General features: G+C 42.0%; 1 protein-coding gene across 1 annotated transcript in view; it reads left to right on the top strand.

Annotated features, from left to right (window-relative positions):
- Positions 1 to 27,088, top strand: part of NRXN1 (neurexin 1) — a 2,115,739-nt gene that overhangs the window by 642,104 nt on the left and 1,446,547 nt on the right. The window contains exon 6 of the mRNA XM_030195841.1: positions 10,164 to 10,465. Coding sequence (XP_030051701.1) covers positions 10,164 to 10,465 — 302 coding nt within the window. The remainder of the gene's footprint in view (positions 1 to 10,163; positions 10,466 to 27,088) is intronic.

Raw genomic sequence — 27,088 nt, 5'->3', positions numbered from 1 at the left:
AGGCCTTTTTTTGACCGAACATGGATGTGCGGAAAATTAAAAATTGTCGCGTTCATTTTAGTCCTGAGACCTTACCGCCACCCATTGACTTAGTGGTAAAGTCTCACGCATTAACCGGGCGGTAATGGACTACGTGCATACAGTGCCGATTAGTGCCCGGTTAGCGCAGCACACCGGAAAAATTCCAGCGCGCTTAGTGGACACACGTTAAAAATTGCAACTACCGCCCGGGCCACACGGTAGCTGGGCGGTGGTTCAAAATTGATGTGAGTAGGATGCGTGTATGCACCCACGCGGCTTAGTAGAAGGGCTCCTTAAAGAGCTTTCCAGCATGGAATATAAAACCAATACACCCAATATTCAAAGCAATTTAAGTGGGCAGAAGGGACTCCTGCCTGCTTATGTTCCTTGGAACCACCCAACCTCCAATATCCAGTAGCACTAAACCAGGCAGTGCCACTGAATATTGTCTTTGACTGCCCATGTAGAAGACCGGCAGCTCAAGAACAATACAGGGAGCGGTATTGGGGAACAGCTCGTAGTTAAGCGGGTGCTAGCTATATTCAGTGCTGGAACTCACAGAGCTAACCCAACCCAGTACAAACAACTCAAACATAGTGGGAAGGGGGGGGGGGGGTGGTTGTCAGTGTGGTGGGCTGGCAGGGGCTGCCTGGAAGGAGGGGGCTATTTCAGGGTACGGGAGTGGCCTGGGGGGAGAGTGAAATAGAAAAAAAATAATTATGCAGGTCCTGGCCGATACTCAGCTGGGCCTGCATAACTGTCTTATGCGGGCCTGATGAATATTGGTCAGGACCTGCATAAGCTCTAGCACCTGAAGGGGGGGGATACATTGGCCCTGGATAGTCAGTGCCCATGGCTTCATATAGCTTGGCATTAAATATTCAGGGGTAATATAGCCAGTGATGGGCTGTATTAAAAAAAAAACATTGACCACTGCTGGCTGAATATTGGGTACGATATGATCAAGAGAAGAAAAGAGAGACCACAGCAGAACATAAAAACAGCCAGCCCTCAGTTCAGGGCCGCCGAGAGGGGGGTGGGGGAGCAAAACTCCCTAGGCCCAGCCTCCAAGTGGGTTGGGGGGCGGTGCTGGCAGCCCAGCAAACCTCTTCCTGACAGTGCCTATCTGGCCTGCCTCCTGGTTCCGGGTCTGTCTCTCTCCTGCTCCTGCGTGCCAGGACCCGGATCCCATATGAGCCCCCTTATAGCATGTCAGTCGGTTGGACAGTAAGGGTGGCATCTACAACTCTTAGACTCTGAAGAAAACCTGATAACTGAGATTGTTCAGTAAATACTGAAGAACCGATATTCAAAGCTATTTAACCGGTGGGTACGGTGGGTTTCTGGTGAGTTTGGGAGGGCTCACAGTTTCCACCGTAAGTGTAACAGGTACAGGAAGGTATGGACCTGGATCCACCAATCTACAGTGCACTGCACTGACCACTTGACTACTCCGAGGACCTGCATGCTGCTCTAATGGACCTGAATATAACATCTAAAACTGTCATAGAGGCTGGTACTATTTTTATTCACATTTTGGGGGGTAGGAGAGGATCTGTGACTACTAGGGGAGTAAGGGGGTCATCCCTGATTCTCTCCAGTGGTCATTTGGTCATTTAGGGCACCTTTTTCATTCTAAAATAGGTCTAGATCAATGTGTTTAGATTATCACCATTGTCATTTTAGTTTTGTTCCATTATGGCTGTAAAACATCAAATGTTAGGTATGCCCTAAGCCCACCTTAATCCTGCCTTCGAAATGCCCCTGGAATGCTCCTTTGTGATTTGGATGCACTGCAAACAAATTGCATAGATAGACATTTTCTCTAGATTGGCTGCAACTTTTAAATGAGTCTCTTCCAAATCTACCATCAAGTTCAGAATGCTGCTGCTTGTCTTATATTCCGTCAGAACCGACATGCCCGTATCACCCCTCTCCTCAAGTCACTTCACTGGCTCCCGATCAGGTACCGCATACAGCTCAAGCTTCTCCTACTTACCTACAAATGCACTTGATCTGCAGCCCCTCACTACCTCTCTACCCTCATCTCCCCTTACATTCCTACTCAAAACCTTCGCTCTCAGGTCAAATCCCTCCTCTCAGTACCCTTCTCCACCACCGCCAACTCCAGGCTCTGCCCTTTCTGCCTCGCCTGACCCTATGCTTGGAATAAACTACCTGAACCCATACACCAAGCCCCCTCCCTGCCCATCTTCAAATCCTTACTCAAAGCCCACCTCTTCAATGTCGCCTTCGGCACATAACCGCTATACCTCCATTCAGGATATCTAGAAAATCTTTATCTAATACCGTAAACAGATAAGGGCTTAAAGAGATTTGGAAAAGCTTTTAAGGTTAACAGTTTTTGTGAGTTATCATGGCCTTCTTGAAGCATTCAAGGCTGTATCTTTTGACTTAATGGCCATTTCCTATTTTCAAAGCTGGGCTATGCATGTATCAAACTCAAATACATATAAATGGCAAGAGGGCATGGTCTGGGTGTGTTTTCAATGGGACAAGGTTGTGACAAATTCATAGATGAAAAATGGCCTGTGCTGGTCTAGTCGCGTGTATTGGACTCATGCAGGTCCATTTTTCAGCGCGTCTGAAAAAAATGGACCACTCCCCACAACTGTACACCATTACCATAGCCCTAAGGGTGAAGGGGGGCACCTACTTGTGAGTACAGTGGGTTTCTGGTGGGTTTTGGAGGGCTCACATTTACCACCACAAGTGTAACGGGGGGGGGGGGGGGGCGGCTGGGTCCGCCTGGCTGAAGTGCACTGCACCCACTAAAACTGCTCCAGGGACCTGCATACTGCTGTCATGGAGCTGGATATGACATTTCAGGCTGGCATAGAGGCTGGCAAAAAATGTTTTTTAAGTTTATTTAGGGTGGGAGGGGTTGGTGACCACTGGGGGAGTAAGGGGAGGTCATCCCCCGATTCCGTCCGGTAATCACCTGGTCAGTTCGAGCACCTTTTCACGGCTTGGTCGCAAGAAAAACTGGACCAGGTAAAGTCGACCAAGTGCTCGTCAGGGACGCCCCTCTTTTTTTCATTATCGGCCAAGGACGCCCATCTCTTAATCACGCCCCAGTCCCGCCTTCGCTATGGTGCCGACACACCCCCTTGAACTTTGGTCGTCCTCGCGACGGAAAGCAGTTGAGGATGCCCAAAATCGGTTTTCGATTATGCCGATTTGGGCGACCCTGAGAGAAGGATGCCCATCTCCCGATTTGTGTCGGAAGATGGGCGCCCTTCTCTTTCGAAAATAAGCCTGATAGTATACTAGGCTGTATTTCACTGAACTCACTATTAATCTTAAATCTGACACAATTAGCATGACACATACAATACCAAGGTATTACAAACATTCCTGCTATGCTACCTCCTCGAGAACTAAAATATTTCTGTGTGTTAGATACAGTAAATTTCAGCCATTCCATAAATACGATGCCATTGATTTCTCAGAAGTGGTCCAAAGACTGGAGATCTCGAGTGGCCAATAGTGCGTACGCACAATTGATCAGCGGTTTTATTGTAGCCAAAAACATTGATTGCCTTTGACTCAAGAATCCATACAGAGTACAACATGCCATATTACCTGTTATACAGTGTGAGAAGAAATGGATGCTTCTTTAAAGTTTCATAAGTGCTATGCTTGCTAGAAGATCATTAATGTTATCCATTGTTAATGATCGATCACTGGTCTCATAACAGAAGACAGACTTTCTGACTGAAACCTCAAGGAATGTGAGCAAGTTCAAAACCAAAATTGAGTTCTGTTGAGTGCATAATCCGTTGTGCTATTGATTAAAGAAGATAAGGCAGAGGAATAAAAATTCTGAGATTACCTTCAGTGATTTTACTATTAGGCTGTCGGATGGGTTACATACTAAACAGATGTTTGCCAGCCACAGCTCCTGTGATCTTATTTTCCAATGACAACTGAAGCTCCATTTTCCAATAAAGATCAGCAGTTGCTGATTTGGCCTTTTATTCTCTTCCTCAAGGAAAAGGCCATTAAGTCAAAAGATACAGCCTTGAATGCTTCAAGAAGGCCATGATAACTCACAAAAACTGTTAACCTTAAAAGCTTTTCCAAATCTCTTTAAGCCCTTATCTGTTTACGGTATTAGATAAAGATTTTCTTTTCTTTTAGAATTCAGTGTTTCAGGAAAATTACCCTTTAATTACTTTCTGTCTCTGCCTTTGAAAAATTTACACCCACATTTGATTAGAGTGTGTATTATACTGTCTGTGTGTGTGTGTATGTGTGTGCGTGTGCGCATAGAGAAAAAAGGACAAGCAATTTCAATAAAGCTATTGCTACAATATTTAGTGATGATTTTTCTAGATTCTTTTATCACAAAAGCTATGATGTAAATGATTCCTAAGATGTAGACTTAAAGATGGCCTGGTATATTATAAAACTACTCCAAAATGAAGGTTTAAACCATCAGGATCCAGTGACCTCTAAGGATCTCTGAGAGAATGTACCACCATTAGAATTCTAAAAACAGTGAAAGTATCAGAAAAAAAAAAAACAGAGTTGATTGTATCCAGTGTTATGCAGCTGACTTTCTAAGATGGCTGCTGTATAGAATCTGAATGCTCCCACTGATAATGCAGCGTGTTGCTGTGCACAGAACTGGGATCTAATTTCTGTACCAGAATTCTGTTTCTAAGGCCAGTTTGGCCTGGGAATGCTGCAGAGACAGTGGGGCCGATATTCAGACAGTGGAAGTTAGCCCGGCTAAGTCCCGCAGTTGACGTTGAGCCCAGATATTCAATGCCGTACCGTTTCCAGTGACCAGCATTTAATATACGGTTTAATTTTGGCCAGTTCAAGCTTAACTGGCCAAGCCAATATTCAGCACTGGCCGGTTAAGTTTGAACTGGCCAAAGATATTCCAGGTATTCACGCAGCCAAATATGGCTGCCAAACTCATGCTGAAAGTTGGTGGCTAGCCGATTATATCAGTTGATATAATTGGCTATCCACTAGCCCAGAGGTTTCCAACCCAGTCTTGGGGCACACCCAGCCAGTTGGAGTTTTCAGGGATATTCTGAAAACCCAGACTGGCTGGGTGTGCTCCAAGTACTGAGTTGAAAACCTCTGGGCTAGCGGATAGCCAAATATATCAACCAATATAAGCAGGCTATCCACCAATTTTCAGCATGAATTTTTCAGGATATCATGGGGATATTCTGAAAACTCTGACTGGCTGGGTGTGCCCCAAGGACTGGGTTGAAAACCCCTGCACTAACCACAAATTTTCATGTCCTGCAAAAAATTCATGGATACTCAGTTATGGGGCATTTAACTGGCCAATTGGCGATCCTGAACAGTTAAATGCTTTTGAATATCGGGGAGAGTGTCTACATTCCCTAGTGGTAAAAAAGGTCTCGGTCATCTCTTTGGTGACATCTAGTGGTCAGTCTTGGTGTCCAGATCCTGTGTTGTGTATGTAGCTATGGCCTGTTACTTCTGATCAAAGACTTTCACTACAGGTACAAAATAGGGGGGGAGCCCCCAGGGAGTTGTGAATGAAGATTTGTAGCACCGTAGCCCAAGAGTGAGCAATTTTGATTAAGCTACAAGTCCACAGGAGCAGTCAAAAAAGGGAACTTGGGTTATGGTCATTGGCAATTGCTGACCAATCCATTCTTTTCTAGACTTAATGGTATATTTGAGGACTAAACATATTGTGCTAAGGTTATGGTTAGTTACTGTAAAGTTTTACATCGGTTTGACAGTGTAACCTAGTGAATAAAACTGAGGGACAGTTATAATTTTTTGCACATAGGAATAGGTTGAGAGCTCAAGCAGGCACCTGTCTTATCACACATGGATGCCACCGTGTCTTTGTAAAACTGCCCCATAAACATTACAGAAATCACAGCTAACATGAAGCCATGGATATATACACCTTTGCTAAAAGAAAAAAACCCTGTATAAAATTATAACCATATCAAGCAACATTAGGACCTTAATTTATTTATTGCACTTGTATCCCACATTTTCCCACCTTTTTGCAGGCACAATGTGGCTTACAAAGGTCTGTTATGGCATTGCCATTACGGGGTCAAGATACATTTGGTGTTACAAAAGATCAAGGAGAACAGAGAGGAACTAACAAACAGTTATGGAAAGGCGTCATTCAAAATCAAGGTGGAGTGGTGAAGTGTTGTAGTTAAGCTATGGATTCTCATGGTAAGCTTTGTCGAAGAGATACGTTTTCAGAGATTTGCGAAAGTTAGTTATTTTGTTAATTATTTTCTATTTTGTTAGTAGGGCATTCCACAGCTGCGTGCTCATGTAGCAAAAACTGGTCGCATGTGTTAGTTTGTATTTTAGTCCTTTACAGCTGGGGAAGTGTAGATTGAGAAATGTGCGGGCAGATCTTTTAGCATTTCTAGGAGGTAGGTCAATGAGGTCTAGCATATAGGTTGGGGCGTCTCCGTAAAGTTGCATTATGTGGATCTTAATGTGACTTAAAAGGCCCTAATGTTGCTTGACATAAAATACCATGACAATATTTAAGTTGTTATGGTTTAGGCAGTAATAAGATGCAAAACATACAAGTGCATGTTTTGAATCTCATTACTATGTAAATACCCTAATGCTACTTGCGTTGATACACAGCAAGTTACATTAGGGCCCAAAACTCATGTAAAATAACCCCTGCTTTTTTTCTGGGGTTATTTCACCATCTAGGAGCATCAAGCTGCAAAACCATATCCTAATGCTCCTGGGACACCAAACCAGGGTCTCCCTCAGCTTCTGGCCACCCCCCCAAGCTTAAGCCACCCCCAACATAAGCCTCGCTCATCCCTCTCAAGGTCAAGCCCCCCACTCCCACTTCATAAGTAGCCCTTGCCCCCTCAAAGGGCTACTTTGATATCAGTGGTGGTCCAGGAGGTTCCGGGGGTCTTTGGGCAGGAGCAATGCCTGTCCAGTCCAGCACCACATCCAAAATGGGGCCTCTATTGGCAGTTCTGTGCGACTACCACTAGGAGTCAAATTTCCATATTTGGGAGGGTGGAGCCTGCTGTGGCATCCAGGGAGTATCAGGGCATGGCTTTGTGGACTGATGCTTCCAGGCACATAGAATAATGCATGCTTGTGAGGTGTAGGTATGTTCAGGGGTGGATTGTGGGTGGGCAGCGTACTTTGTGCATATTTTACATGTGAACATTTGCACTTGTTACCAAGAAGATGTGAGTGTCCAAAACTTCATTTTAGCCACAATTTCTGCAGTCTTTATGGATACAATTTTATAAAGGCAGATAGGAGCCTGTTTAGTACAACACGGTAAACATTTGCAACATGAGTTACATATAACAATAGGTACCACATGGTACCCTTGCACAGCTGGGGTCTGGAAAAGGGTGTTGAATGGGTAGCCTATGGGTGTACCATGCATTGCCAGATAGCACCTAGCATTCAGAAACCCAAGCAGCAGGAGTGATACCTAGAGTGTACACTTTTATTTGGTAGCTTCTTGATCATAGCAGTAGTACTGTGAGACTACCACTAGGGGTCAGAAACATCATTTTGAACCTGGGACAGTGCTGGGACAGAAGTGTGTGGGGATTACTACTGCCCCTCCTCCAGTAATCCACTAAAGACATTTCTGGTCAGTGCAAGGGAGGGTGATCAGGGGTTTGGATGCTCATGGGGGGGAGTGCTTATTTTTTGTGCAAGATTGATAGTGCAGATGCACTTTGTGTGCCATTTGCAGATGTGGTAACTGTAGAGCAGATGGTGACTATATTCCCAACAGTTGTTACACAGGCTTTGCAGTTACCATGCATGAATTGTTTGCAATTAACATACAGTAACTACAAAACATTACTGCACTTTAGTATACAGGCCCATAGGTGGCCACAGGGCTAATTATAAAAGCACATAGTGCCCTGTTTACTAAGCTGCGCTGTACACACGCTAACTTTTTAGTGCATGCTAAAAATTAGCTTGTGTTAATGTGCGTGCTAATTTCTCACATGCACTAAAAAGTTAGAGCGCCTATAGCACAGCTTAGTAAACAGGGCCCTTAGACTTACAAAGTTCCATAAGTAATTATAGAATGTTGTAAGTCTAAGTGCTTTGAAAATACACCTCAATATGGGCCCTGTTTACTAAGCCGCGCTGTAGACACGAAAACGTTTTTAGCATGAGCTACAAATTAGTGCGCGTTAATGATAGAGCATCATGGGTGCTTCTAATGTTAGCGCGCGTCATTTTTTAGCACGTGCTAAAATGTTTACACTCCTACAGCGCGGCATAGTAAACAGGGCCCTATCCGCCTTATTTTCGAAAGAGAAAGACACCCATATTTTGACCCAAATCGGGAGATGGGCGTCTTTCTCCCAATGGGCGACCAAATCAGTATAATCAAAAGCCGATTTTGGGCGTCTTCAACTGCACTCCATCGCAAAAACGGCCAAAGTTGATGGGGGCATGTCGGAGGCGTGGTGAAGGCGGGACTGGGGCGTGTTTATCGACTGAGGAGAGATGGGCGTCCTCAGCCGATAATCGAAAAAAGAAAGGCGTTTTTAGCGCGAATTTGGGTCACTTTTTTGGACCCTTTTTTTTCACCAACAAGTCCCACAAAAGTGCCCTAAATGACCAGATGACCACCGGAGGGAATTGGGGATGACCACCCCTGACTCCCCCTGTGGTCACTAACAAACCACCAAACAAAAAACAACTTTAACAACTTTTTTTTCCAGCCTGTATGCCAGCCTCAAATGCCATCACAGCAGTATGCAGGTCCCTGGAGCAGTTGTTAGTGGGTGCAGTGAACTTCAGCCAGGTGGACCCAGGCCCACCTCCCCCCCACCTGTTACACTTGTGCTAGTAAATGGGAGCCATTCAAACTGCCCTCAAAACCCACTGTACCCACATCTAGGTGCCCCCCTTCAGCCATAAGGGCTATGGTAATGGTGTAGAGTTGTGGGCAGTGGGTTTTGTGGGGGATTTGGGGGGCTCAGCACCCAAGGGAAGGGAGTTATGGACTTGGGAGGTATTTTACTTTTTTTTTTTTAATTGTTACAAGTGCTCCCTAGGGTGCCCGGTTGGTGTCCTGGCATGTGAGGGGGACCACTGCACTACGAATCCTGGCCCCTCCCACGACCTAATGCCTTGGATTTGTTTGTTTTTGAGCGGGGCGCCTTCGGTTTCCATTATCGCTGAAAACCAATACCGCCCAGCTCAAATCCGCACAAATCCGATGCATTTGCCCGGCACAAACCGTATTATCGGAAAAAAAACATGGACACCCATTTTTTCGAAAATACGGTTTGTCCCGCCCCTTCATGTACCCGTTCTTGGAGATAGACGCCCATGGAATTGGGCGTTCGCGTTTGATTATGCCCCTCCACGTGTCTTAACAGAATAGGCATAAAATAGGTTCCTCTTTGACCTCTCAACATACGTTTTCTGTTCTAAAATTACTTTCTTACTGACCATAAAACCTTTTAACACTCATTCATTTTCACAGGGAATTTCATGATCCAGTTGCTTTGCAGTACAGCATGCAAAAAAAGTGCTATGGGAAACTGAATTGTCTTTTTTATTTTTATTCTGCATAAATATTCTTCCCAAGGAAGAGGCTTTTTTTTGTTTATCTGTTGTAGAATCACTGAAAGAAAGCCAGGTATTATATCCTCCAGTGATGGAACTTTTGAATACAAACGACTCGCTGAAAAAATTTTTTTTTAAAAGCCAAAATGTAATGGACTAAATAAAACAAACACATTGAAATCTCTTGTGGCTGCTAGAGGAGAACCTTCCAATCTGTGCTTATGGTTCCTCAATGGTGCCCTAGAGGTACCAAAGAGATTGTTTCTTTAAAAATACTCTTCTGGTGATGCTTAGAAATGAATTTAATTTTCATAAAATGTCAATTTCAGCTACTCATCTTGACTGGTTTTTTTTTGGATGATTTTTTTTTTTTAATCCTGCATACTGCCGTACGATACACATCCAAAATATGATGGCCCTGCTCAGTACATTTGTTTTTGGCAGGCAGGAACACTTCTGTCTATAACCACAACTAATCTTAAGAAGTTTGATACATTGAACCATTAACTTAACAATGCACTTGCTTTTCTTTTTTTTTTTTCCTCCAGGAAAAGAAGAATTTATTGCAACCTTCAAAGGGTCAGAGTATTTCTGCTATGACTTGTCCCAGAACCCAATCCAGAGCAGCAGTGATGAAATAACGCTGTCGTTTAAAACTCTTCAGAGGAACGGACTGATGCTTCACACGGGAAAATCTGCTGATTACGTCAATCTTGCGCTGAAAAACGGAGCAGTCTCCCTGGTCATTAATTTGGGGTCAGGGGCCTTTGAGGCACTTGTGGAACCTGTGAATGGAAAATTTAATGACAATGCCTGGCATGATGTGAAAGTAACCAGGAATCTGCGTCAGGTAACAGTACAATGGATGAAACAATAACTGATTTTATTTCCAGTACAATTAATTTTATAGCTATTAGGATTACAAAAAGATCCATAGTAGAAATTCTGTAGTTGTCTATATATATATATATATCTATATATCTATATGTAGATATATAGATATATATCTTTTTTTATCGACAGTAACAATCCTAGCACACTTGAGCAGAGGCATTTCTAGAAAGTGAAGGGGATTAGGGCGTGTTTAAACAATATGACAGTACATTGCAATTCATTTTTTCAAACAAGAACTGTTCATATGGTTGGGAGGTGGGGCTAGTGCTGGGCAGACTTATATGGTCTGTGCTGGGGCTGGTGGTTGGGAGGCGGGACTAGTGCTGGGCAGACTTATACGGTCTGTGCCGGGCCGGTGGTTGGGCGGTGGGGATAGTGCTGGGAAACTTATACGGTCTGTGACAGAGCTGGTGGTGGAAGGCGGGACTGATAGTTGGGAGGCGGGGATAGTGCTGGGCAGACTTATAGGGTCTGTGCCAGAGCTGGTGGTTGGGAGGCGGGGTTGGTGGTTGGGAGGCGGGGATAGGGCTGGCCAGACTTATACGGTCTGTGCACTGAAGAGGACAGTACAAATAAAAAAGTAGCACATATGAATTTATCTTCTTGGGCAGACTGGATGGACCGTGCAGGTCTTTTTCTACCGTCATCTACTATGTTTACTATGTTTACTTGGTAGTTTTCTGCCCTGGTTTCTCTTTCCTAAAAGCAGAATTGTAGGCAATAACAGTTACTATTTAGGCAGGGCGAAAGCAGAGTATTTAAAAAAAAAAAAAAGACATAGCGCTTTCAAGTTTCAAATTTATTAAGTATCTTGATATTTCGCTCTAGGGATAAACCATCAGAGCGGTTTACATCTCAAGTCTATAGTAAGCAATAAGAATAGACAAAAACTCCATATGGAACAGGAAGAAGAAAGTAAAGGACACTAAAAGATAACACCTCATAAATTATATATATGTAGAAGAAGGCATCGTATGGTAGTAACAATGGCATCAGCGATCAGCAAAGTATGGGTAGAGCCAAATGCTACAGCAAATAAATAAGGCTTAAGTTGTACTTTAAAAGCAGGTAGTGGAGCAGTGTTCCAGAGCTGTGGACCCACGATTCTAAATATTTGCTTTCCTATGGAGGAGAGGCACATATTTTGAAGTGAGGGAACCTGAAGCAGGTTATCCTCAGAAGAGCGAAGAGTCCAAAGAGGGCAATAAGGTGTAAGGTATTGCATTAAGTAGGGGTTTTGTGAACTCAAAGTTGTAATTTATAGGAGATCCAAAAGGAGATCAACAGCTAAAGCTCCTCACGAAGGAGTGATATGATAATGTCACGCAGCGCCGGTGAGGAACTGTGTTCTGAACAGTCTATAGGCACTGAATGTATTTTTGTGGAAGGCCCTGAAGCAGGGCGTTGCAGTAGTCAAGTCCTGAAAGAACTAAGGAGTGGAGAAGGACCCGAAGGACTGCAGGGGTAAATAGTGGGTGAACTGAATAGAGCATCCTCAATTTGAAAAAAAAAAAAAACAGTGACAGAAATGTGTACACACACTCACTGAGCACGGAAGTGAAAGATACTTGCTAAACTTCCATTTTGCCCCAGCAAATTTCCATTTGACAATATTGAAAAACCTAGAACAAAACGTTGCTTTGGAGATCTGAAGCAGAATATTTATGCTTGTGACAGACTAGTTAAGGTGTTGTCAACTGAGCAAAAGAGACCACATGCTAAAACTGAAGGACAATAACCAGTCAGTGGCTAGTTTTCATCTACTTGAAATTTTAACACCGGTCCCAAAATGTAACAAATAGAAAGTTTAGCTCAATGGGAACAGGTAGATGTTTAATCAAAACAATTTTTGATTTTTTTTTAATTTATTTTTATTCAAACCATAAACACTTCAGGCAAATATTAATGCTTTCAGGTTTACCCAACTATGGTGACCTCAGCGGTGCTCATTATCTTTTTTATGTCAGACCAAGGGGTTTAGCTGTCCGACATGCATGTTTTGCTCGGATGCGAGCTGTATCAAGGACATTCCCCTCAAATCTCCCTTACCACCAGCTCTGCTATTATTTATCGGGATCACCCCCTTTCAAATAATAGCAGAGCTGGCGCTAAGGGAGATTTGAGGGAAATGTCCTTGATACAGCTCACATCCGAGCAAAACATGCATGTCGGACAGCTGAACCCCTTGGTCTGACATAAAAAAGATAAGTAAAATAAGTAGAGAAGAGAGAAAAAATTATATATAGTAAAAATTGATTAATTGGGTGTGCCGATGAAGATGTTGGTGCTAATTACATAGCCATGTATATATCTTGGGCAATGAGCACCGCTGAGGTCACCATAGTTGGGTAAACCTGAAAGCATTAATATTTGCCTGAAGTGTTTATGGTTTGAATAAAAAAAAAAAAAAACTTTTTTTGTATTAAACATCTACCTGATCCCATTGAGCTAAACTTTCTAAAACTGAAGAACATGCATCTGGCAATGGAGCATGGTCTGGGGTGTTTTGGGTAGAACTTAGGTGGGTTAAAAATATGGACATTCATTCCCCTTTATAGAAGGGGAAGGCACATCCATGTCCATAAAGATTGTTAGAAGGGTCAGTAATTGCACTTATCCTGTGTAAACTGTGTAAACTGCAAAACATAACACAGAATAAGTGCAAAACATGGTACATAAAGGGATTGTGTCCAGTCTCTGCCATGCATGTACCGCACAGGGCATGCACTGCATCCACTCCATCTAGAGACTTGGAGAAAATCCACTGCTTGTTTCTAGGATAAGCAGCATAAAATGTATTTTACTGTTTTGGGTTCTTGCCAGGTACTTGCAACCTGGATTGGCCACTGTTGGAAATAGGATATTGGGCTTGTTGGTCTGTCCCAGTATGGCAATACTTATGTTCGAGATCCTATGTACTTATCCCAAGTTCTATTGAGTTCAGAGACTGTGAACCGGGAGACTGTTCCAATGAATTCACCACCCTTTCTGTGAAGAAGTATTTTCTCAGTTTACTTCTGAGTCTATCCCCTTTCACCTTCATTCTATTCCCCCCTTGTTCTAGGGCTTTCTTTCAATTGAAAGAGATTTTCCTCCTGTGCATTTATGCTGTATAGGTATTTAATTGTCTCTATCATATCTTAAGAACATAAGAATAGCCATACTGGGTCAGACCAATGGTTCATCTAGTCCAGTATCCTGTTTCCAACAGTGGCCAATCCAGGTTAGAAATATCTGGCAGAAACCCAAATAGTAGCAACATTCCATGCTTCCAATCCCAGGGCAAACAGTGGCATCCCCACGTCTGTCTCAATAGTAGACTATGGACTTTTCCTCCAGGAACTTGTCCAAACCTTCTTCAAACCCAGATACAGTAACTGCTGTTACCAAATCCTCTGGCAACGAGCTCCAGAACTTAGCTATTCATTGAGTGAAAAAATATTTTCTCCTGTTTGTTTTAAAAGTATTTCCATATAACTTCATTGAGTGTTCCTTAGTCTTTGTACTTTTTGAAAGAGTAAAATATCAATTTACTTCTTCTACACTACTCAGGATTTTGTAGACCTCAATCATATCTCCCCTCAGCTGTCTTTTTTCCAAGCTGAAGAGCTCTCGCCTCAGCCTTTCCTTGTATGAGAGTAGTTCCATCCCCTTTATCATTTTGGTTGATCTTCTTTGAACCTTTTCTAAATCTGCTATATCTATTTTGCGATACGGTGACCAGAACTGAACGCAACACTCAGGTGAGGTTGCAACATGGAGCAATATAGACATATTATAGTACTCTTGGTCTCATTTCCCATTCCTATCCTAATAATTCCTACTTATCTGGATATGGCATTTAGTTACTTAGCCCTTACTCTATGGAACCAACTGCCAAAATCTTTGCTTTTGGACCCTAATCTAATACTTTTTTAAAAATCTGATGGAAAGACCCTTCCTTCTCTTGAACTGATTTTTCTCTCCCATATTTCTTCCAAAGTATACATATTGAGATCTTTAACTCTGCCCCTATATGCTTTATGATGAAGACCATTGACCATTTTAGTAGTCACCCTCTGAACCAATTCCATCCTTTTTATATATTTTTAAAGGTGCAGTCTCCAGAATTGTTCACATTATTATAAATGTGATCTCACCAGAGTATTATAAAGGGGCATCATCACCAACCTTTTTCCTACTGGACATTCCTCTCCAAGCATAGCTTTTGCTGTTGCCTTTTCTACCTGTTTGGCCACCTTAAGATCATCACATACGACCACACTCAAGTCCCACTTCTCTTTCATGCACAAAAGTTCTTCACCCCCTAAACTGTACCATTCCCTTGGGTTTTTGCAGCCCAAATGAATGACCCTGCATTTTTTTCGCATTAAATCTAAGCTGCCAAATTCCAGACCATTCCTTTAGCTTTGCTATGTCCTTCCTCATGTTATCCACACCATCAGGCGTGTCTTCCTTATTGCAGGTTTCAATATCATCCACAAAGAGACAAACCTTACCAGACATCCTTCAGCAATATTGCTTACAAATAACTGGCCCAAAAACTGAACTTTGTGGCACAGCACTGATAACATCCTTTTCTTCAGAATGAGCTCCATTTACCACTACCCTCTATCCTCTTTCACTCAACCAGTTCCTAACCCAGTCACTTTAGGGATCATACCGAGGGCACTCTATTTATTAGTCGTCTATGCGGAACTGTGTCAGTGGTTTTACTAAAATCTAAACACACCACATCTAGCACTCTCCATCGATCCAACTCTCTGATCATCCAGTCTAAGAAATTAGTCAGATTTGCCTGACAAGTTCTGCCTTTTGTAAAACTATGTTTGCAGGTTAGGAATGGAGCTGGAAGTCATGGGGGAAGGAGAAGAATCAGAAACATGGGGAAGAGTCAGGGAGGATTAGAAAGCATGGGAAGGGGTCAGAAGGGGGATTAGAATTGTTGGTAGGGGGATGAGAAACTGTTAGTGGGGAGGAGGGGTTGGGTGACAGCTAAGGCTTATAAGAATGTCTATACGTCCACTTCCCAACATAGGTGTCCACGTGCTGTGAAGGGGACACCCCTGCTTCTGCTGTTTCTCCATCCATATTTTGTTTCGAAAATAGACATACCTGTTGCACATAGACGTCCTTTTCTCCATTCATTTTAGAAGAGGATCTTCATCAGATGATCTTGTTCTAAAGTAATAGAGGAACTTCAGATCTCCCACCTTGGTCATCTGATTTCCCATTTGAATGTTCTTTCCAAAATGCTGTTCAATATTAACTTAAATCTAGGTGAACAAAATATGGCAGCCTAGAATCAAACTGCTTGGAAATAATGGAAGCTTAAAAGTAGTCAGAAATCTGTTCTTGCTGGCTAAGTCTTATCCATGAAAAGTAAACAAGGCAATAATTTCATAAAGTCATTTTTGCATGTAAATGCCCTGTTATAAACACTGTACTGAAGTAAAGGTCCGTATGTTGAGATGATGGTATGTACTTTTCCAGTCAACGTATACAAGAATGGAGTTTGGGCAGAGCATGGGCATAGTTCACAAGTATGTGGGTAGTTCATGAAATTCATTCATCTACACATTTTCCATGTGTGAACCTGCACTCAAGGTGCTATTTATGCCACTTACGCAGGCATTTTGCAAAACCACATAGGTGCGAAGTTGTCTTTATAAACTAGCATCTAAGTAGACAATTACCTGCCCTCTTAATCCAGGCACCCTGTTATAAAATGACCATTTAAGGTCTATCCCCCAAAACCAGCGATATTCCTATTCACTATTTTCTCACACAAAATCTTCTTTAACCCATTTTCATCTCCTCCCCCAAACCCTCCCAAAAATGCCAACACCAAGACGATGGAAGGACTTAGCCTTGTCTCCTACTAGCTTGCTATGCAGCTTTTTCTCTAATATTAGACACCACCAGAGAAACAGAATGAGAAGCTGATAGGAGGAATGAGTGATATTGGCTTTGCAAAGGAAGCATTTGGGCATTCTGAGGTGAGTGGGTAAATGGTCAGGGAGATTGGAAAGGGGATAGGAAGGGGGGGATCTGTTTGTTTTTTTAGCTGTTGCTTCAATAAATATTTGGACACTTGCATGAGTGTCTTGTCTTGGAAACCTTTCTAAAACCCCACTTCTTCCCTTCCTGGGGATCTCAGAAGGCTATATTTTTTGAAATCAACTCTGCATGAGGTTGTTGCTTTTGGGAAATTTTGGGAAGAAAGGAAGCTGATGACTGGGTCCAGGATCCCAAATAAAATGTTTATTTGCTTTTGGGGTGCCTAATATTAGACATTTTAATGCAACAACTAATGCTAAAAAATCAGCAGTAGGCATTTAACCTCCCCTACCAAATCCCACTCCTGAATACCCACACATTTGTGAAGCTAGGTGATTTAATTTCAACATTCAGACCTGCTAAATCTTCTGATTTAGTACCCTTATTCTGTGACTAGGTGGATAGTGTACAAGCCTTGAGGCATGTCTCTTGTCAGTATATAGCAGAGGTAAACAAAATCAGAAAAAAATAAAGTTCCCTAGCCTTTAAATACAGACTAGCTAACCTTAGCAACACATCAAGCCCGGCTCTTATTAAAGAGCTGTGCTTTATGCTCAAGCACAGAGTTCAGCCATCTGTCAAGACTCTGGCTAGACCAATTTGAAATAGGCTTTGTAGCTTCAGAAACTCTTTCCTGTATCCTCAGGGGTACAACTCCCAAGCTGTGGCCTTGGACATACGATAAAGCAGTAAGCAGGTCTAGCCTTTCTATCCTCAAGGTCGGGCTGTTGTCTCAAGTGTTTGAATACAAAGACAACATATACAGGTTAACGTAGCTAGCATCCAGAAATAAGCCAGGAGCTTGAATCAGCGAGCAAGAAATAAATTGAACAGATAAAACAGTACAGCAAGGTAGCACACATAAACACTTAGCTATCCTTTTGAAGACATAAACCAGCATAATGTTTCCAGGTCACTTTCTCTCTCCTCTCTGGGTCTGATTTATACTTGGGAAATAAGTGAGATGGACGTCCATACGCTGGAAACGTCTAGCATGGACATCCATTTTACAAACTGGAACATCCAGCTTGTGAATGTGGGGTGGGGGGGGGGGGGGACAAGGTACATGGGTGTCTGTATAGCAGCATATTTTGAAAATGGCCACTCAGACAGACTTCCATGCAGAGTAGTGGGACAGCCTCTTTTTTTTTTTTTGTTACATTTGTACCCTGCGCTTTCCCCACTCATGGCAGGCTCAATGCAGCTTACATGGGGCAATAGAGGGTTAAGTGACTTGTCCAGAGTCACAAGGAGCTGCCTGTGCCTGAAGTGGGAATCAAACTCAGTTCCCCAGGACCAAAGTCCACCACCCTAACCACTAAGCCACTCCTCCACTGTTGCTACTATTTGACATTCTACATGGAATGTTGCTATTCCAACATTCCATGTAGAAGTCAGCCCTTGCAGATCACCAATGTGGCCGCGCAGGCTTCTGCTTCTGTGAGTCTGACATCCTGCACATACATGCAGGACGTCAGACTCACAGAAACAGAAGCCTGCACAGCCTTCTACATGGAATGTTGCTAGTGGAATAGCAACATTCCATGTAGAATCTCCAATAGTAGCAACATTCCATGTAGAATCTCCAATAGTATCTATTTTATTTTTGTTACATTTGTACCCTGCACTTTCCCACTCATGGCAGGCTCAATGCGGCTTACATGGGGCAATGGAGGGTTAAGTGACTTGCCCAGAGTCACAAGGAGCTGCCTGTGCCTGAAGTGGGAATCAAACTCAGTTCCTCAGGACCAAAGTCCACCACCCTAACCACTAGGCCACTCCTGCACTCCACTTAGTGCAGTGGGTTGTGAACCAAGGGACGCCGGTTCGAATCCCACGTTAACTCTTTTATTTTCTAAATTGTGAGCCCTGCATGAACAGCAACATGCCTGTCGTACCTGAATATACACCACTTCTATGGCCTTTAGGCTTGCAGGTGGCCTGTATAGTTAGGTACAGTAGATATTTTTCTATTTATGGAAGGCTCACAATTAGATAAATAAATAATTATTATTTAAAAAAAATAAAACGGCTAAAGTGGTATTGAAACCTGGGTTCCTTGGTTTATAGTCCACTGCACTAGCCATTAGACTACTCCTCAGACTCGCATCCTAGTTTGTTAAGAATGCTCATAATGGCTGAAGCTGTCATAATAGATTGTGGTATCTGCAAAAAACAAAACTGACAATTTCTTCTGCTTTAAAATCCTCTGACTCTCTCTCTCTCCAGTGGCTTTCCTCAGAGATTTCTCTTGGAAGAAGTCACTGCTGCCCCTCTCTTGGGTGCAGAATGTGTTTTTGAGCTAGACACCCTGGATACACTCCTCTCCTGGATATCTTGTCTCTACTTCACAACAAACAATTTTTGGTGACTCTCAAATGAGCTACGGACCTGGGATAGGCTTCCTCTTAGAAAGAATCTTTTCAAGAAAATATTCCTACTTGAAGCCCCCTTACGACAGCACTACGTTTTCCAGTACTCAAACATTGAATCCTGAACGATTTTAGAAGAGAGGGCCTAAAAGCTTTTGTGCTCAGTTTCATTCTTTACACCCAATCTTGGACATCTCCCCAGTCGGATGTGTCTTATTATAGCTAAAATCTCCTTTTAGATTCTAACTGCTAAGAGGATAATTTTATGAGTAACTTGAGCTTGTAAAACAGCATTTAACATGCTCAAATAGGTACATTAAAATATACACACAGAAAAGTAGGCTATAGGAAAACCTGGCCATTGTTGTTATTGTTATTATTATTATTATACATGGCACGTAACACAACAAAGGATTTGTCTTGTATCTCTGGAGAATTCAAGCTTCATCCAGAAGCTTAGGAATCTATCCAGGTATCTGCGTAAAATGTAACCTGAACCAAGTAAAACTGTTTTCTATTTTATTATTATTATTATTATTATTACTATTGTACAGAAAGAGACTGGATAGGCTGGGCAGACTGGATAGGCTATATGCTCTTTATCTGCCAAGAGCATATAGCCTATCCAGTCTGCCCAGCCATACCTTCTATTATCCCTTCCTCTCCCTTAGAGATCCTAAATGCTTGTCCCATGCTCTTTTGAATTCAAATAGTCTTTGTCTCCACCACCTCTACTGGGAGACCGTTACACAGATCCATCACTTTTTATAAAGAAGTATTTTATTAGATTACTCTAAGTCTGTCCCCTTTTACTTTTATGCTGTTTCCCCTCATTTCAGAGCTTCTTTCAATTAAGAGATTTGCCACTTGTTCATTTATGCCACAAAGTATTTAAATGTCTCTTGTTATATCTCCTCTCTTCTGCCTTTATTCCAAAGTATACATATAGAGATCTTTGTCTATCCCCATACATTTCTTGATGAAGACCATTGACTGTTTAGTAGCCGCCCTCTGGACGGACTCCACCCTGTGTACATCTTTTTGATGGTGAAGTCTCCACAACCTCACCAGAGACTAATACAGAGAGGCTCCTTTTTCCTTCTGGTCATTCCTCTCCCTATGCATCCAATCATTTTTCTGGCTTTTGCTGTCGCTTTGTCTACCTGTATGGCCACCTTAAAATTATCAGATATGCTCACCCCAAGTCCCACTCTTCTCATGCAAGAAGTACTTTACCCCCTAAACTGTACTGGTCCCTCGGGTTTTTCCAGCCCAAATGCATGTCCCTGCATTTTTTTAGCATTAAATCTTAGCTGCCAAATTCTACACCATTCTTCAAGCTTTGCTAGATCCCTCATCATGCTACCCACACCATCAGAGTGTCTACCCTATTACAGAGTATCATTTGCAAAGAGACAAACCTTATCAGAAAGCCCTTCCATAATATCGCTCACAAAAATGTTATAAAGAGCAGACTGAGGACTGCTCCCTGTAGTATACCACTGGTGACATCCTTTTCATCAAAGTGAACCATCTTCTATCTCCTGACTCTTAACCAGTTTCTAATCCACTCAGTTACTGTAGAGCCCATACCAAGGTCACTCTGTTTATCAGTCACTTATGCAAAACTGTGCTAAAGGTTTTACTAATATCTAAGTACACCGCAGATACCGCTCTCCCTCAATCCTACTCTTTGGTTACCCATTCAAGGAAATTTATCAGATTTGTCTGACAACACCTGCCTCTAGTAAAACCCTTCAACTTCAGGTCCTTCAATCCATTGGATTAAACAAAATCACTGTCATCGTTTTTAGAAGCATTTCCATTAATTTACTCACCACAGAGGTCAAACTAACCATTCTGTAGTTCCCAACCTCCTCCTTACTTCTGCCTTTCTTGAGAAGAACCACATCCATCATCCTCTAGTCCACCAGGACCACTCTAGACACATTAAGTATTGAAGAGGTTAAACATTAGAACTTCCCTAAGTTCCATCAGTACTCTTGGATGCATCCCATCCAGCTCCATCACTTTGTCCACCTTCAGTTTAGCCAGCACCTCACAAAAGTCTTCTGAAAGTTATATAGCTACTACACTTCCATTCCTATTACTATTTGTCTACTGCCATCCTACTTCTAGCCCCTCATCTGTGAACAGAGAACAGAAATATGTGATAAGCAATTCTGCTTATTCTTATCAACTTCTACATATTGCTTCCCTTTACCCTTGAATCTCACGAAACCACATTTGCACTTCCTCCTATCACTAACACATCTAAAAAATGTCTTGCCCCCCCCCCCCCACACACACCATTTTTCCATATTAGCTAGTTTTCTTCCATTTGCATCTTTGCTTTCATGACGTCAGTTTCTCTTAGCTTTCTCAGATATTGTTGCCTCTCGTCCTCTTTCTGCAATCTCTTGTAGTTTATGAAAGCTAACTTCTTTTTCTTTACCATTTCAGCTACTATTTAGGAAAACAAAGTGGCCTTCTTTCCCTCTTTCTTGTATTTACTTTCCTAAACAAAATAGCTTTACTGCCCCTAAAATATCTCCTTTCAGTTTCCAGGTTTAGTGCTGCTGCAGAAACACATAATTAGCAGTCCCTGCATGTTGGAGGTTGCAATCTAGGACACACAGCAAGAAAAAAAATGCCCCCATTGAACACTAACGTTAGGGTCCAAGATATTTGACCATGTTACATGTGAATGCATGTTACATTGGGTCTATAGTGTAATAAGTAATAATATACGTGGAGAGGCATAATCGAAGGGGACGCCCAAGTTTTGCTGAGGACGTCCTCGCAGGACGTCCCGGCAAAAGGGTGGGGAAACCCGTATTATCGAAACAAGATGGGCTTCCATCTTTCATTTCGATAATATGGTCGGGGACGCCCTAAATCTTGACATTTAGGTTGTCCCTAGAGATGGTCGTCCTTAGACTTGGTCGTTTCTGATTTTCGGCGATAATGGAAACTAAGGACGCCCATCTCAGAAACGACCAAATGCAAGCCCTTTGGTCGTGGTAGGAGCCAACATTCGTAGTGCACTGGTCCCCCTGACATGCCAGGACACCAACCAGGCACCCTAGGGGGCACTGCAGTGGACTTCAGAAATTGCTCCCAGGTGCATAGCTCCCTTACCGTGTGTGCTGAGCCCCCCAAAACCCACAACTGTACACCACTACCATAGCTCTTATGGGTGAAGGGGGGCACCTAGATGAGGGTACAGTGCATTTGTGGTGGGTTTTGGAGGGCTCACATTTACCACCACAACTGTAACAGGTAGGGGGGGATGGGCCTGGGTCTGCCTGTCTGAAGTGCACTACACCCACTAAAATTGCTCCAGGGACCTGCACACTGCTGCGATGGACCTGAGTATGACATTTTAGGCTGGCATAGGGGCTGGCAAAATATATTTTTAAAGAATTTTTTGAGGGTGGGAGGGGGTTAGTGACCACTGGGGGAGTATGTGGAGGTCATTCCCGATTCCATCCGGTGGTCATCTGGTCAGTTCAGGCACCTTTTCGTGGCTTGGTCGTAACAAAAAAAGGACCGAGTAAAGTCGTCCAAGTGCTCATCAGGAATGCCCTTCTTTTTTCGATTATGGGACGAGGACACCCATGTGTTAGGCACACCCAAGTCCCGCCTTCGCTATGCTTCCGACACGTCTCTGGGAACTTTGGTCGTCCCTGCGACGGAAAGCAGTTGGGGACGCCTAAAATCAGCTTTCGATTATGCCGATTTAGGCGACCCTGGGAGAAGGACGCCCATCTTGCGATTTGTGTCGAAAGATGGGCATCCTTCTCTTTCGAAAATAAGTCTGATTGTATAGTAAACATAAGGTTAAGTCCCCACCCATTTCACATTCCCTTCGCATTAACAGCTGGTATGTGGTAAAATATGCCTTGTTAACAGGTAACATGGCTGCTGTTCTGTTAGCAAATGCCAACTTCCATGTTAACAACTAATGCAGCTTAGTAAACAAGCCTCAGAATAATCTAGACATGAAAGTAGCAATGGTCTAAATTGTTGATAATGGTCTCATAGAACCAAGAAAAAAATCTTTAAAAAAAATTATCTCTGCTTTCTGTTTCTTGTTTGAAGTAAGACAAGTCCTTGAATTTTTGTTATGAGTGTACTGCCAAAGTAATCACTTAGATTGTGTAATACAGAGGTGTCAAGACATAAAGCTCATGGGCCATATACAGCCCAACAAACTGGCCCTTCACACCAGTCTTACCCTACAGGCCTTTTTCTACGTCACAACCCAGTGTTATTGGCATGTTTCATCTCAGTCTCATAGTAGTAGAAGTAATGTGGAGGTACACTCCTTTAGTGATTCATCTTTAAATTGAACCAGTGCAAGCAGCACAGTGGCCAGCAAGGAGAAGAAAGGGCTGGCAGAATTCAGAAAACTGGACTCTGAAGATGTGAATTGCTTGTTTACTCTTTCCAAAAATACTAGGACTAGGGGACATGCAAAGAAACTATTAAGTAAATTTAAAACAAATCAGGGAAAATGTTTCTTTACTCTATGAGTAATAATTCGTTGCCAGACAATGTGGTAGAAGCAGTTAGCTTAGCAGGGTTTAAAAAAGGTTTAGATAATTTCCTAAAAGAAAAGTCCATAAGCCATTATTAAGATGGACTTGGGAAAACCCACTGCATATTCTAGGAAAAGCAGCATGAAATCTGTTTTGGTGTTCTGGGATCTTGTCAGGTACTTGTGACCTGGATTGGCCACTGTTGGAAACAAGATACTGGACTTGATGGACCTTCAGTCTGTCCAAGTATGGCAATGCTTATGTTCTTATGTTCTTAAGTGCACTTGGAGAATTCAGTTACTTTTTAATTGAGACTGATGATTAGAACTGATATCTTCCTTCTGAACAACTGAAGAGGATTCTGGATATGAAGGTCCACTTTGTTAAGTTATAATTACTGGATTTCCAGGTTGTTTTGATTATATAACATTTATAAAATAGGCACAATTTATTCATCTACGTGCCTTCAATGCCTGTTTGGACTGTTATAAAATTATGTGTCTCTGTGGAGACATCTGCTTTACTAATAAAAAACCCTTGAACACACTTACATCTTTAGTATTTTCTATGAACAACCAAGCATGTCTTGGAGTAATTATAGTTCTGAGAAAAAAACTTGAGTGCCCCCAAGTATAATAATGAAATTGGCAAGTTCTTACCATGATAGTTTTGTTTAGCTGAAACTAGTCTTTTCTTCTGCAGTGAAAGGGTATAAAACAATTGTATATTTCTTGAGATACAATGTACAAAGTAGGAGCTATAACACTAATTCCGAGTCAGTGCATGAAATACTGATTGAACTCTTACTTTCTTTAATAAAATTAATTGGTTAAATTGAATCAGGCTCTTAAATAATTGGGTAGAAATAAACCACCCTGCAGATTAAATCTTCATGACAGAAATTGAGCATCTTATCCTATATAATAGTAAAAAAAAATTTTCAGTTTGCTCTTCACCATAAAAGTCAACATGTCACAATACAAAGGAATTTCAGAGAACTTTGTGAAGAAGAGTGATTGATTCTTATCTGTTGAGACAAGATTACAATATTTTTTTTTCACTGGGAGAGTGGTAGATACCTGGAATTCCTTCCCACGTGAAGTGGTAGAGATGAAAATGGTAACCGAATTCAAAAATGCATGGGGTAAACACAAAGGAATCCTGTTTAGAAGGACTGGATCCAAAGAAGCTTAGTGGAGATTAGGTAGGAAAGCCAGTAATAGGCAGACTTCAGTGGTCTGTGCCTTGTTCAAGGCTGAACAGATTTGCATGGACTGGAGTTGAGCTCTTCAGGGGCTCTGACAACAGCTTGAGAAATTGTAGAACAAGGCCAATGCCGGGCAGACTTCTGCGGTCTATGCTCTAAAAATGGCAAAGGTAACTCAAGATCAGGAATACATATGATGCATAACTTCATACTATTTTCAATGAATTTCTCTTGTTGGACAGACTGGATGGACAATATTAGTCTTTATCTGTCATCATCTGCTATGTTACTATGTTACAAGACCCTTTTGAAACATTTGGGTCTCCATCCATCCACTGGCAGACAGCCTACAAATTTACAAAGCTGAAGACTACAGTAACTTTATCCAGAAGTGTTTGTCCTGTCAAGAACACCCTCAACTAACATCTAAAGAACTTCAGTCCTCTTGCAGCAGCTGATGTGAGGGTTCATGAGGATGATGTTAATGGGAGGATAACTAAGAAGAAACGTCTATTATCTGTAGAGAACATTGCTGCCCACCTCATGTTCACCAAAGATGTTCATCTGGATAACCTACAAGACTTCTGGAATAATGTTCTCTGAATAGATGAGTCAAAAGTTGAACTTCTCAGTCAAAATAATAAACATTTTATTTGACACAGAGCAAACACTGCCCACCAAATAACTTCATCCCGTTTGCCAGGAATGCTAGTGGAACTGTCATAGTGTAGGGCTGTGTTGCCGAAGATCATGGATGGTTTGCCATTATTGACTGAACTATGAGTTCTGCTTTAAATAGTAAACTTTTCTACAAGTCTTTCAGAAAGTGAGTAATGAAGCAAGAAATTGATGCAAGACATTCAAATAAACTACCGTAGAATGACTGAAGAAGAAGAAGAATACATTTCATGTTTTGCAGAAGCCAGGTAAAAGTCCTCACCTTCTGAAATTTTGTTGCAAGACCTGAAGTGAGCACTTATGCATGGAAGAATGGGGCAAGAGATACGAGCGACTGATCAACCATTACAGGACATGCTGAGGAAAAGTTATTGCTGGATGAAGGGTTCTGATACTTTTTTAACACAAGGGTGTTTACTGTTGAATCCTTTAGTTGAATAAATGTATCCTTTTTTCCTGGCATTTTTCTCTCGTCTTAGGGTTTTGATTTAGGATCTACCATATTTTGAATATAACTTCTGCTAAAATGCAGGCCATCCTAAGAGGTTAAACAATTTTTTCTCGGCACTGCAGCATATGTATTACCTAAATAGGCTCAGCTTAACTGGAACATCAACATTTTCTTCTCCAGTAATGCCAAGTGCAACCAAGATATGAATTATACAACTTTCTCATTTCTCTAATCTGTTTAGAAACTGAGTCTATGATTTGCCTCTTTGGAAGACTGTGAGCAAGTTGGGAAGCAGTTACCTTAGCTCTCAATATAAACTTAATAAGTGTTCTGCAATTAAATAAAATATATATATATTTTGGGTGGGGTGAGTTAAAAGGGAAAATAAATTTAAAGATAGTCCTATAACTCTATTATTTTTTATGCCTAGAGAAAAATGTTAATGCCTAGTAACATAGTAAATGACGACAGATAAAGATCTGTACGGTCTATCCAGTCTGCCCAACAAGCTAAACTCATTTTACATGGTATGTGATACTTTATATGCATACCTGAGTTTGAGTTGCCCTTGCCATTCTCAGAGCACAGACCGTAGAAGTCTGCCCAGCACTCTTCTTGTACAAAGTTCCGAAGCTAACGTTGAAGCCCCTTAAAATTTACACTCCAGCCCATCCCTATCTATTCAGTCACAATCAGGTCGTAGACCGTAGAAATCTGCCCAACACCGGTTTTGTTTCCCAATTACCGGCATCACTAACTAATATCCGCCAAGATTCCATGGATCCCTTCCTTCAAAACAGGATTCCTTTGTGTTTATCCCACGCCTGTTTGAATTCCATTACTGTTTTCATTTCCACCACATGCCGCGGGAGGGCATATGATCTCGTTCAGTTAAAATAGCTTTAGTAGTTCCATTTAGTTTTCTAATAAATACTGTTTGATTCGTTAGAACAATGATTTCTGCTTGCAAGAAATCACAGGTAGGTTTCTGATTCAAGAGGAGCCCAAAGCGGTCATCTTCCTAGATCTGCCTCTGCTCATGCTACAGGTCAAAATCAATACAAGAAAAGGTCAAAGGGTGAAGGAAGCTCCAATTTAAGTTTAAAATATAGATGTCTGGTAGGTGCATGCTTGGCAGACAGGTGCAGAAATCCATTCAACTCATTGTGTGTGTCAGGATCTTCTTTGCTTTGTTTCATTGCAGTAGGCTGTGATCCTAAAGTCCATCAATATGACCGAAGGAAGTTTTGAAGTTGAAAAGGAATCG

Source organism: Microcaecilia unicolor, chromosome 3 (genome assembly GCF_901765095.1).
Source record: "Microcaecilia unicolor chromosome 3, aMicUni1.1, whole genome shotgun sequence".
NCBI classification, from domain to species: Eukaryota; Metazoa; Chordata; class Amphibia; order Gymnophiona; family Siphonopidae; genus Microcaecilia; species Microcaecilia unicolor.
Note: the sequence above shows the minus strand (reverse complement) of the source record. Positions and strands in the feature narration are given on the sequence as shown.